Source organism: Macrobrachium rosenbergii, chromosome 17 (genome assembly GCF_040412425.1).
Source record: "Macrobrachium rosenbergii isolate ZJJX-2024 chromosome 17, ASM4041242v1, whole genome shotgun sequence".
Lineage (NCBI taxonomy): Eukaryota > Metazoa > Arthropoda > Malacostraca > Decapoda > Palaemonidae > Macrobrachium > Macrobrachium rosenbergii.
The window spans coordinates 9,270,762-9,282,850 of record NC_089757.1 but is presented as its reverse complement, the minus strand read 5'-3'; the positions used below and the strand labels follow the sequence as shown (position 1 = coordinate 9,282,850).

Below are 12,089 nucleotides of genomic sequence, written 5' to 3'. Positions count from 1 at the left end.
GGAGTCATGGACGAACACCCACAGGAACTATCATGGAAAATGTAGCTTGGTGCTTCTACGGATCATTCTCTCTCTCTCTCTCTCTCTCTCTCTCTCTCTCTCTCTCTCTCTCTCTCTCTCTCCTCTCAATGGTTTGGAAACAGTTAGTGATCTCTGAACTCCAATTGTCAACCGCGCATGCGCGTGGCTCCCGAGACAGGTGATAAAAAAAGGGGCGGTTGGGATGGCATCGTTTCGTTTTCCGTGAGTTGTAAGGCGATCTTTTGAATCACCATGAAGTATGATACAGGTATGCGGCTGTTCCACTTGTGTTCTATGATACATCATTACATTACCACATATAATAACCGGAGAGACGTTGGGCAGTTATTGACATGCCGGCGAATACTTGGTTGCCAAGAGGTGGCTCACCAAGCGACATTGATTGGCAAGAATTCTATGCAACCTATTCTCTGCGAAAACTCTAACAAGGGAAACGTTATGAAGGTCTTGATCTAATGCTCGATAATATTCGTTTGTTATTACGACTTAACACCCAACCATATCAGGTAAGAAGCGCCAGGGGAAGAAAATTCTATGGCAAACAAAAAGGGTCGTTATCTTAATAATCGTAAGCATGCTCGCCGATCCGGGAGTCGTGACATTAAAAACAGCTTCGCAACCAGTCGATAAAAGATCACGCTTGTTCGTCAAGACAAACAAAAAGAAGAAGAAGAAGCCGGAGAAGGGAAACAACAGCCTTTTGTCTTTCCCACTGTTTGGTCATAAATCCTTGGTTCATAACTGTTCCTAAAAGGTGTCGGGTCAAAGGTCACGAGAATGCGCGCCACACCGCAGACCTTTGAAACCTTTGACGACTTGGAAGAGCGGTATGGGGCTGACGGTTCCCCCCAAAGGTCATCTTTACTCTGTATGCGTGTCTGCTTGTCTCATTATTGTCCATCTAAGGGTTTGAAATCCAAATTCCCTCTTGGAAATACGATGAACCCTCCCCTCCCCCGCCTCTCTCTCTCTCTCTTCTCTTTTACACACACACACAATATATATATATATATATATATATATATATATATATATATATATATATATATATATATATATATATATATCTACATATATATATACATCAGTCATTAATTTTTCGCGGTTGTTGAATATTACTGCATTAATCCTCCAAAGTTCAACAGAGGCTGCAATACTACTTTTAAGAGTCATCCACCATCGCCTTTTTAACTGTTGTATTTATTTCTGTTTGTCCCTATATATATTTAATGGTCATTGATGCACCTTTATCGTTTGTCAGTTTTTTACTCTAATTTTGTAATTCACATTCGTTCCTTTAGAATGACAACCCATTTTGATTAACAAAAGGTAATCATTTTTCGAATAAAAAGGTAAACTCACGTGTGCAACATACTTTCCTTCCCGAAGTCCCCATCGTTGCAAAGGATTTTTCTGCTGAGTGGTGGGCCTCATTTTAACGTATTGCCCATTGCACCTAACTCCCAACGTTCGCTTTGGGTTTCACCGACGTCTGATATATTACAAGAAAATCAGATTTATTTCTCTGAAAAAACATAAAACTAAACTTCCTTTCAAAATCACCTAAATCCTGTTTTTTTTTTTTTTTTTTTTGGCTCTCTAACTTTTCTCAGCTGAATAATTAGGCATTCAGGCTGCGTTCGAAAAACGAAAGCGGGAAAGTTGAGAAAACAGGGAATAAACCACCAGCAGAAGAGACGGAGAAATAACTCTGTTAATTATAAATACTGATGCAAAGAGCAATTTTAATTTCTCAATTTGGTGTGTGCAACTGACCGGCTGCTTGAATTTTTTTTTATAACTGCAACACAATTAAGGATTATATTAGAAGAGCAAAATTTTCTTCATCGATAGCACGCAGCTGTTAACTGCAAAAGTTTCTCTTATGAATCGCAAACGTTGTCAAATTTTTATTTTGGAAAAAACTCGACTTATATCACAAAAAAACTACTAAATTTTCTGATAGGGATATTTGTTCCGGAGGAGATGAGCTTTGCTCGTGTGACTTAACTTTTCGGACTAAAAAAAAAAATAATTCACTTTTAAACAAAACAGGCTTAAGTATATATAATCTGTGAGAGCTGTGGCGTTGTCTCTTCTCTTCAGTCAGTTAGTCACCCAACGGAAAGTGAGTTTAAAAGACAAACTTAACACAAAAAAAAAAAAAGTGTTCAATCTGTATATCAAATCTACCGGGTCTTCATCTGTTCGGCTGGGTTCAGTATTAGAGCACATGCGGAGATCAGCCGTTAAATTGGGACTGAACTTATTTTCAGTTCAAATTCCTATTCATTCATCTGGTATTAACGCAATGACCAGTAGGACATTTCCTTTGTGAAGGAGAGATTAACAATTTGAAATGCATTTTCAGTGTAATTACCATACAGTCATTTCGTTCAGTAATAATGGCTGCAAACTCGGCTGACACCTGAACAAACTAGATTGGGTTCCATTCTTGGACCAGGAGGAAAAAATTCCCAAAGTCATCTTATCTCCCTTCCCACTAGTGTGTGTTCGTGACGGGGCAGAAAGTGAGAGGCCATAGAACCATACAAACGGAACAATCAAACGTCTGTAGTATCATTCTGCTTGTTTGTCTCGTCAAAGGGAATCATGTTTATACAGCACAGCCTCTCGAAAGCCAATCTAAACCTCCTTTGCTGCTGGAAAATTGACGTAGGAGGGGAAGCCTCAACACTCTCCCCCCCACCCCCCGCTTCCCACCTCACTCGTGTCCCTCCTTTTTTTTAATCATCTCACTTTAAAAGCTAATGACTTTTTCCCATAGAATAACGTCCAAGAGGGCGAACTGTCTAGTCATTGGAAGCCTATAGAGTTACCTGTCTTCCTTCTGAGCGATGCCATCTGAAAGAGCTTTTTTTTTTTATTATGATCGTCCGTTTTCGCAGACGGCAGGTTCCTTAACTCCCCGACAAACCTATTCCCGTCGGTGAAAAAAGTCTTAATGCCCAGTCAGTGACGTAATGGCGGACAATTTCACGGCCTTTTGGGTCGGTAAATAGTATAGCCAACGCGTGTGATAAGGGTTCTCTGCCGTTCGAGTTTTTTTTTTTTATTTATTTATCCCTGCCTTTGTCTGTCTGAAAACAACTCTCATGGAAGTTTAAAGTAATTTGCAAGCGGAAACTCTATATCAGAATACGGTGAAGGCCCGGCAGTCCTTTAACGAGATCACTGAAGTTAAGGATACTCGAGGTCATGAGGAAGAAAATATAATCATATTGTGAAGATCTGGATATCAGGCGATTCTGAGTTCATATCAGTCATCTCTGTGTCGTCACAATCAGTTAAAATGCAAAGTGGTTTTTTCAGGACAGTCCGGAATAACAAACTTGAGATCTTCCATCAATCAAGAGTTAAGATGGAAGCAACACCCAACTAGCTTTAATACGTGGTCTGGCAATATTTAAAGCCGAGTTTGATTCTAGCTGTTACCATAGATTGCAGTTTAGCAAGTTAATCAGAGGAACCATTGTCAAATAATGCCAATTATCAAAATATCTTTTTATGCAAATTTACTGTTTTTGATGAAGCTGCATTAGACAAAACACACACACATACGCGGAGAACATCCGTAAAAACTGATGTATGATAATAAAATCCACCATAAACTAAATTGCAAAAATTATTTTGACTGCCACAAAGTTTTGATTTCACTCGATATACAAAGGTTAAATAATTATACCTGCAGGAGGGATGCTACTCGCTCATCATCACATCCTTATGGCTATGTTATGCGTAACGGATTGAAGATTTCTGTGTCGGTTAATTCCATGTGTTACAATAATTAGTTGCCTTACACCAGGCGGTTTCTTTCCAGCCGTTGTTTTCAAAACCTCAGCACGCTATCAATTCCAGTTTGCTGCTCATCAGTCTTTGTTTTTTCTTTGTTCCTATTTATTGTCTTTGTACTGCTGTTTCTTTATATTTTTGCATTCTCTTCTATTTCAGTTTTCAGAACATTTAGGAACCCTTAAACTTTAATGATACAGTAGAAATTTCATCTTTCGTGATATTAATAACACATAACTCTCTTTCCGCATTTTCAAGCAATTCAGCAAGTCTTTAATCAGAAATGAACACCGATTTCGACGCAACAGAGCAAATAAAAAATGTCGGCTTATTATATTAACTCCAAATGATAAACAGTACAAAAAAGAAATAAATAAAAGGTAAAAATGAAAGGGTAAATGAATTACTGTAAATTTAAGCGTAGCCTCAAGCAAAGTAAGTCGAACTCCGGACTGCGGAGGAGAGACACTCTCTCTAACCTTTGCCCTTTGGCTCTCTGTTCACAGATCAGCTAACTTCAACAACGCAACCGGCGACTGCCGAATTTCCGACATGGACCGACACACAGCAGTGGGTACAGGAGCCTTCCGAGCAGCCGACAACAACGACTTCTTGGAGAACAACTGCGTCGACGATCCCGTCAGGCTGTGCGAATTCCAGAAAATGGAAGGTCGCATCCTCAAGACTGTGGATTCCGTCTTCCAGGACGTGGACAGCTTGGAAGACTGCAAGAGGCTCTGTCTCACTGCTCCTTACAGGTAAAGAGAGAGAGAGAGAGAGAGAGAGAGAGAGAGAGAGAGAGAGAGAGAGAGAGAGAGAGAGATTTTTTCAATACTTCAACAGAATCCCTACTTCATGTTAAATTTTGAGGTTGTTGGCTGTCAGAATACATAATTACTGATATTTATATTTAGGTAAACTGACATAAATCATTTTGGTCTCTCCGTCACAACCGGTGACAGGTCAGATCGATGACCGCTTCTTTTCCTCTCCTTCTAGTCTGTGTACTCTGTGCTTATATCCCCTCTATTTGATTTTATAACTCACGCTCTCGTATAGAAGTCTGTTTTATCTAATATTTTTTCTCGTTTGTCAGTTTCTCAGCTTTTCTTCTGTGTTCCTTTAAGCCTTAGCTAGCTACCAACATTTCGTTCCGGTCTGGTTAACTTCTAAGTATGAAGAAAATGATTTGCTCCTTTACGAAGGCCACCTTCACTCATCTAGTTTGTGCCCCCCGTCAGATGCCACTCCTTCGACTACGGCGATACCGGAGACAATGTGTGCCGTCTGTCCCACCACGCCGCTGCCACTCTCACCCACGTAGAGGAGCCTTACCTTGACATCCCCGGCTCAGCCACCTACGAACTGTCCTCCTGCTACAACGTCACCATCGAGTGCCGGTCCGGAGACATGGTTGCCAAGATCAAGACGTCCAAGATCTTCAACGGCAAGATCTACGCCAAGGGCTCCCCTAACACCTGCGTCAATGACATCGAGGATGCCCTCGAGTTCGAGCTGCGCATGTCCTACAACGACATCGACTGCGACGTCGAGCGGGACTCGGCCTCCAGGTACAGCAACGACGTCATCATCCAACACCACGACATGATCGTCACCTCCGCTGACCTGGGCTTGAGCGTCCACTGCCAGTACGACTTGACCAACAAGAGCGTCAGCAACCGAGTCGACCTCACCGTCGAGGGCGACATCAGGCCCGCCCTTGAAGAGGGAAGCACCGTGGACTCTCCCAACGTCATCATGAGGGTGACCAACCGCAACGGAGATGACATTGCCGACGCCTCCGTGGGAGACATGCTGCAGCTTCGCTTCGAGATCGTCGACAGGAACTCCCCCTACGAGATCTTCGTCCGCGACCTCATTGCCATGGACGGGGGCAACACCAACAACATCACTCTCCTGGACGGGCGCGGATGTCCCACTGAGATGTCCATCATGAGGCCTCTCCTGAAGGTGGACAGCACTGGCAAGGTACTTAATTTATTCTTGGTTTGGCGTTCTTATACTTGTTTGCCAACTTTTGATTTATTTAACTATTATATCACTGGTGGATCTGCTGTTTGAAATGAACAATGGTTTCTGTCTCAATTCTCGCCAGGTCTTGGGTGCCACTTTCGATGCTTTCAAATTCCCAACGAGCGACATCGTTCAGTTCAGAGCCTTGGTGACCCCTTGCTTGCCCACCTGCGAGCCCGTCATCTGTGACGTCATGGACTTCGGTGGACAAATGCGACAGACAGAGAGCTATGGCCGCAAGAAGAGAGAGGCTCTTCCATACATCATCGAACACTCTTTCCCCAACTACCTCGTGAGCTTTGTTCCAGGGGAACCCCATCAGGAGGTGATTATTCTATTCAAAATTACGTCTCTCATTTATAAACTTCATATTCTTTTGTCAATATACTTCATTATTCAGCTTAATATTTCAGGCTTTCTTTTGAGATTAATGATTGTCAATCAAAATGCAATATTTACCTCTTTAGGTATGTGACTAATTTCAAATGCCAAAAAAAAATGTTAGGTGATTTTTTATATATCAGCTTAATTAACATGATGTATGTATATATATATATATATATATATATATATATATATATATATATATATATATATATATATATATATATACATCACTGTAGGTACTTTACTAAAAAATGATTTTAGCAAGGTACTTTAGAATAATTTTACAGGAAACTATATAGGATACTCAAGCTGACATAAATAAAAGCTATCAGCCAGATCGGTCAATAAGGTCCACTGAAAGGCCTCCCCAAGTAGCCACCCACAGGAGAAATCAAAATAATTGCAACGACAAGAATCATCTACAGAAACTTAGAAAGTGAACCTAAGTCTATTATTTCATTGCAGGTGACGATGTTGAATACCCTTACCGCCGACATTGCTTCCCATGAGATGCATTACAGAAGGAAGAGAGAGGCTGACGTCGAGATCCCTGAAGAACTGTTGGTAGTACAGTCCATCAAGATCTCTGATAAGTTCGGCTTCCGCGGAGGACGTCCAAAGGCCCCTACTCGAGAGAACGCCATCAACAAATTCGATTCAGTCAGTGAAAACAATGTAAGTTCATGTCAATAAAGAAGACCTTTTGTAGATATAAATAAGTGTTGTATACTATACGTGTGTACATGTTTTAGCTGTAATTTCATTTCCTTGCTCTTTATTTATTTTCGCATATCTACACGATCTCACAGGTCAAGAGCGACAACGAAATGGTCATGCAAGAAGAAGTTTCCGGCACCTGCATCAACATGATGGGTCTAGTCCTAGCATGCTCGGTCTTCCTGATTGCTCAGCTGGTCATCATCGTGGCATGGACTGCCGTATGGCACCGTCGCCGCAGGAGCAAGCTCGAGGAGCCCCTCAGTCCAGCCACGACCACAGAATCCCTCAGGAAACTCTACGATTCAGGATACCCAAGAAGAATCTAACGCTTTCCCGCCTTGGCCACCAACAGGCTACCAGGTGATTTTCGGCCGGGGCTCTTCGGCTCTTTCCGAAGGCGAATGGTGAACGAAAAAGACCTGGTAGATGTCCGGGTGATACAAAACCAATCTCAGCAAGTTTCCGAAAGGCGTCATCGCCCAGCGCACGTCCGACAGGATTCGCTTTATCCAATGGAGATCGTGTGAAGGGAGAAGCATCCTATCACGAAAGCTTGAGTCGTCATTTCACAGGGTACAAGAAAAGAATCTGAGTTGTCTTAAATCGCTTCAATTTGTGATGACTAAAAGGGGGGGGGGAAGCTTTTCAAATTTCAGCAAAAAAAGATAGAAGCTTGACTACCTGCAATTTAGAGTACTCATGCCCAAGATGTGAAAGTAGTCTTTTGCGAAAATGATAATCTTAGTAAACTTAATGATTTACGATGTCAGGGGAAGTTCTGATATAAATCAGTGAAATTTCTGATAACTGTATGGGGAACAGTTTCCACGGGATTTCAGTAACCGAAGGAATATGCCGATAGATTGTAGATTAAAACCACCAGAAATACATTTCAGGTGGTCAGGCGAATCTGGAGAGCAAGGTTATAAATTTTTATTAATCCGGCGAGAAGATTGAAATAACTTTTCATTAACATTCGTTTAGAATGGAATGGGGGATTTTTGGTAGTTACGATGACGACAAGCTACCTCCTCTCTGATACATGTGGATCTTCTGAATATTCGATATGGTTAGGCACTGCTATTTTCGGGCATTAGAACAGAATGATCTCTAAAAATAGATAAGCAATACAACAAAAGATGACTAATTGTTTTAATTAAAAGCAAAGTACCAAAGGGCATTATTTCTCTGAGTACTTCAAAAGAACTCTCTTCTATGATGGTATACATAGAGGTGTCTTTTGTTTTTGTGTTATTTTTTTATAACTAATCCACAATAACTGTCTGACATGACGTATTGTGATACTCGGCATGTCATGTTAATAATATTGGACTTATGTTAAATAACTCATGACGTCTATGTTTTCATGTATGTCTAAGCCCGTTTATTTCTTGTATTTTTTTTTTTTTTTTGACTTGCAGACTGAAAGGCGATTGGTGATGGTAATCTGGGTTTTTTATTTCTTTGTGATGGAGAAAAGCGATGGCTTTTTTTTTATACTCACGAATTCTTCCGGGAAAAGAGAAGACATTTTCAGCTGAAGAGATGACATGATTCCTCTTTCCTTTCTGGACAAAAGGAATCAAGTCTTTTTTTTTTTTCTAAAATGTTCCCTTGGAATACATGCTAAATTAACGGCAGCTTCTGAAACTTAAAAAGAAGTACTATCTCTCTGAAATACTCCATTAGCAGAGAGCAGTTTAAAGATAGCTTCCAGAACAGCTTTTGATTCTAACGAACATAAACTACTAAGTTTACGGAAACCTTGTCTGAAAAGTCGAATAAGCCACCGCTCTCTTCTCCATCCAAATGGTGCTGGTGATATTTGGGGCTGGGGATGGCAAGTCTACGTCTACAAGAAGTCTTGTGTCTACAGCAAGACACACACGACCTTCCACAACAGTTGTTACTTCAAAGTCTAAAATAACAAGAGATTACTGATTGGGACCTCGTAGGTAGGTAGTTTAGGCGCAATGATATACGCACAGCATGTTATACGCTTATCCAGTAATAGGTCTATAAGCAAAACTTTATGATATTTAATCTTTTATCAGAATCAATCGAAAAGTATAAATCTTCCTTGATCATTCGGAATCCATATGAGAATTTTGCCTTTGATAATCCTAAACCTTAATTTTGTAAGAATGGATCATAATTTTATTGATAAATACCAAAAGTTTTCGTAGGATCCTACTGATTGCAATTACCGATACATTTTCTCCCAGAGGCTTTGAATTAGATGATAGCTAGCTAGGGTCGATTAGGTATAACACTTTAACTGTTATACACCTGCGCTTTCAGTGACTTAGATTTTCAGTCCATTAAACTAGTTTTACACAACCTAAATTGACTAGGATACTTAAGAATCGGCCGGTGCCTCATACTGACTTTTAGACGCAATGCTTCATAACACACTGGCCTGCATGACTAACTGCCGCTTTAAATGCTTATTGTGCAGCAATTTGTCTGTGGCATTTTGCTGCAATGCTTTATGCTTGGTAGTTCTTTTAGCAAATAGTGGAATGCTTATTAGGAATTGATGCTTGACCTATTAGTATGCACAATAACCACACACACACAAAATGCTTTGGTAACAGAAGCGTTTTTAAACCATAATGCTGTATCCAAACTTCATGATGCTTACACCTTCACTTCCTGCTTAATGCTTTACTAACACCTTGATAACTTTTTTTTTTGTCATTCAGGTATGCTTACCAATGAACGCAATGCTTGGTATTATGTAAAATTTATGCTTACTAACCTACGCAATGCTTACTAACAAATAACGCTTTGCTTGTATCTGCTACGCAAAACTGCTTGCTTGCTTGCTCACGAAGTGTTTTAACCAACCGTCATTGCTGTGCTAACTAACACCTACGAGCTTCTTGACTAACACGACACTAGCACTTAAAGGGCTACTAACCACCACCGAATTGGCGACGCTTTCACTACTAACACACAGTAGGACTATTAACACACCACATACACAAGAGCCATTCTGTTGGGCCTCGCCTTCTGCAGTAGATAACACTTAAGTTTTTTTTATTAGGTGAAGGCTCAGTCAATATATTCCCTTCATCAATTGCCACATTTTAACCCCATTGTTAATATCCTAATGTAAATAACCGCTTCCCGTATATGCAATTTAGTTATGCATGCTTTTCTAGCGCCGTTCTAAGTAACTGATGCCTTGGTGGCAAAAAATAAAAAGTAAGACCTAAGTAACTGATTAAGACTAAGTAACTGGTGCCTTGGTGGCTAAAAATAAGAATTAAGATCTAATAAATTTCCGTTTCTGATATTTCGGTCCAGTTTTGATGCACCTAGTACTAGCTCTGCCGAGAGCCGGGTTCACAAGGCATTAACTACCAAGGTCTTAGGCACAGAGTCCCCAGAGGAAAACTCGAAAAAGTACCTTTGATATCGGGGACAGAGCCAACTTCATTTGAAAAACTAGAGCGTCGTGACCTGCAGCTCACGATGACAGCATAGATGCAATAAAGAAAGCTTTTGTTTTGGCTTTTTACTATTTAAATGACGAATGTAGATACCCGTATATATACATTACTCGTAGGTACAAAAAATTTTGTTTCTTTTGTATAGTGGGCTTTTAGAAGCTTTTCTCTGGATTGTTTGTGGTCCCATGACGTAACTGAACTAGACATTCCGACACTTCCTGTAAGATACATGTAATTTAATCCTGCACTCACAATCTTCTTTCTGAAACATAACAAGCAATTAATTGTTGCAACATGCACATGGATGATCATTATTGTATACACATTCTGGTGCGTGTATATGCAGGATCTCAGCATATACGCTTTAGGCTTTTGTACACGTATACGTATTTATTTGATCTATTTATTTTCCTATTTATTAATTATTTATTGTCTTGTTCAAATGATATTTGAATTTTGTTTTATATACATATATAGGAATATATATATGTATGTATATATAACTGCATATCGCTTGTTGTGATTTTATGTCTTTGTTGAATTTGAATTTTCAATACATTGTTGCCAAGTGTTTTTTTTTTCTGACACTGGATTCGTTCAGTGTACTTCGCTGGTTCACGTTACTAGCAAGTTTTGCTGGCTGTTTTGCGTCTGCAGCAGAGGGAAACTGAACGCATCCTCGTTTCTCAGTGACATGTGAAATTGGTGCAAATGGGACTCCTGAACGGAAATGACGTCATTTGTGTACGTGCATGGTGAATGATGAGCGTGATTGTAACTTTTTTTTTTCTCAGCGACTTGATAGACAAGGGCGTGCTAGAGGCATTTTTTATATAAGTAGTTAGATAACTGAATTTCTAGTTTAAGGCTTGTTTAAGGTAATTGTACCAAAGTAACTCATTAAATGACAATTACACGATTTTACCAGTTTTTTTATTTCCTTACCCTTGGAGTTTACCCAATAAAATAAACCGTATGATTTTTCAATATTCGTGGCTCACCGAACATTGAATTTTTCCCTCAAAAAAAAAAAAACTGACTCTGCAACCGACATGCTAACAAAGGATTGTGGTCAAAATGCTATGTCTCTGTCTTACAGACAATAACGATGTAACGATAAAGGTTCTTTGTGGCTCATAAAGGAGAGAAAATTTCCAGAACCATTATCTTGAAGAGTATGTATCTAATCTATTTTCTAGCTAACACTGTTAGTTGGCAATAAGCAGGCCTTATGCCAGCATGGGACATACCCCAAGGACAGCACCTAAGGTGTGAAAAGGAAAGCTTCTTCAGCGTAATCGAGTTTTCTGTACAGCGTGTAATGCAGCATGAAACTCTTAGCTGCGGAACCATGAAACTCTCAGCTGCGCCCCATGGAACTTTCAGCCACGGTCCAGTGGTGGCCTGTGTTGTTGGCACCTACAGCGGTGCCAGACGCACGATCATGGCTAACTTTAACCTTGGATAAAATAAAAAAAAACTACTGAGGCTAAAGGGGTGCAATCTGGTATGTTTGATAACTGGAGGGTGGATGATCAACATGGCAATTTGCAGCCCTCTAGCCTCAGTAGTTTTTAAGATCTGAGGGCGGACAGAAAAAGTGTGGACACAGAAAGTGCCGACAGACAGACAAAG

The 12,089-nt window shown here is 40.2% G+C and overlaps 1 protein-coding gene across 1 annotated transcript in view; it reads left to right on the top strand.

Moving 5' to 3' along the window:
* LOC136847719 (uncharacterized) overlaps positions 1–11,378 on the top strand; it is a 40,817-nt gene extending 29,439 nt beyond the window's left edge. The window contains exons 5-9 of the mRNA XM_067119581.1: positions 4,362–4,613; positions 5,097–5,844; positions 5,972–6,214; positions 6,742–6,951; positions 7,086–11,378. Coding sequence (XP_066975682.1) covers positions 4,362–4,613; positions 5,097–5,844; positions 5,972–6,214; positions 6,742–6,951; positions 7,086–7,322 — 1,690 coding nt within the window. The 3' untranslated portion in view covers positions 7,323–11,378. The remainder of the gene's footprint in view (positions 1–4,361; positions 4,614–5,096; positions 5,845–5,971; positions 6,215–6,741; positions 6,952–7,085) is intronic.
* Positions 11,379–12,089: the final 711 nt, after the last annotated feature.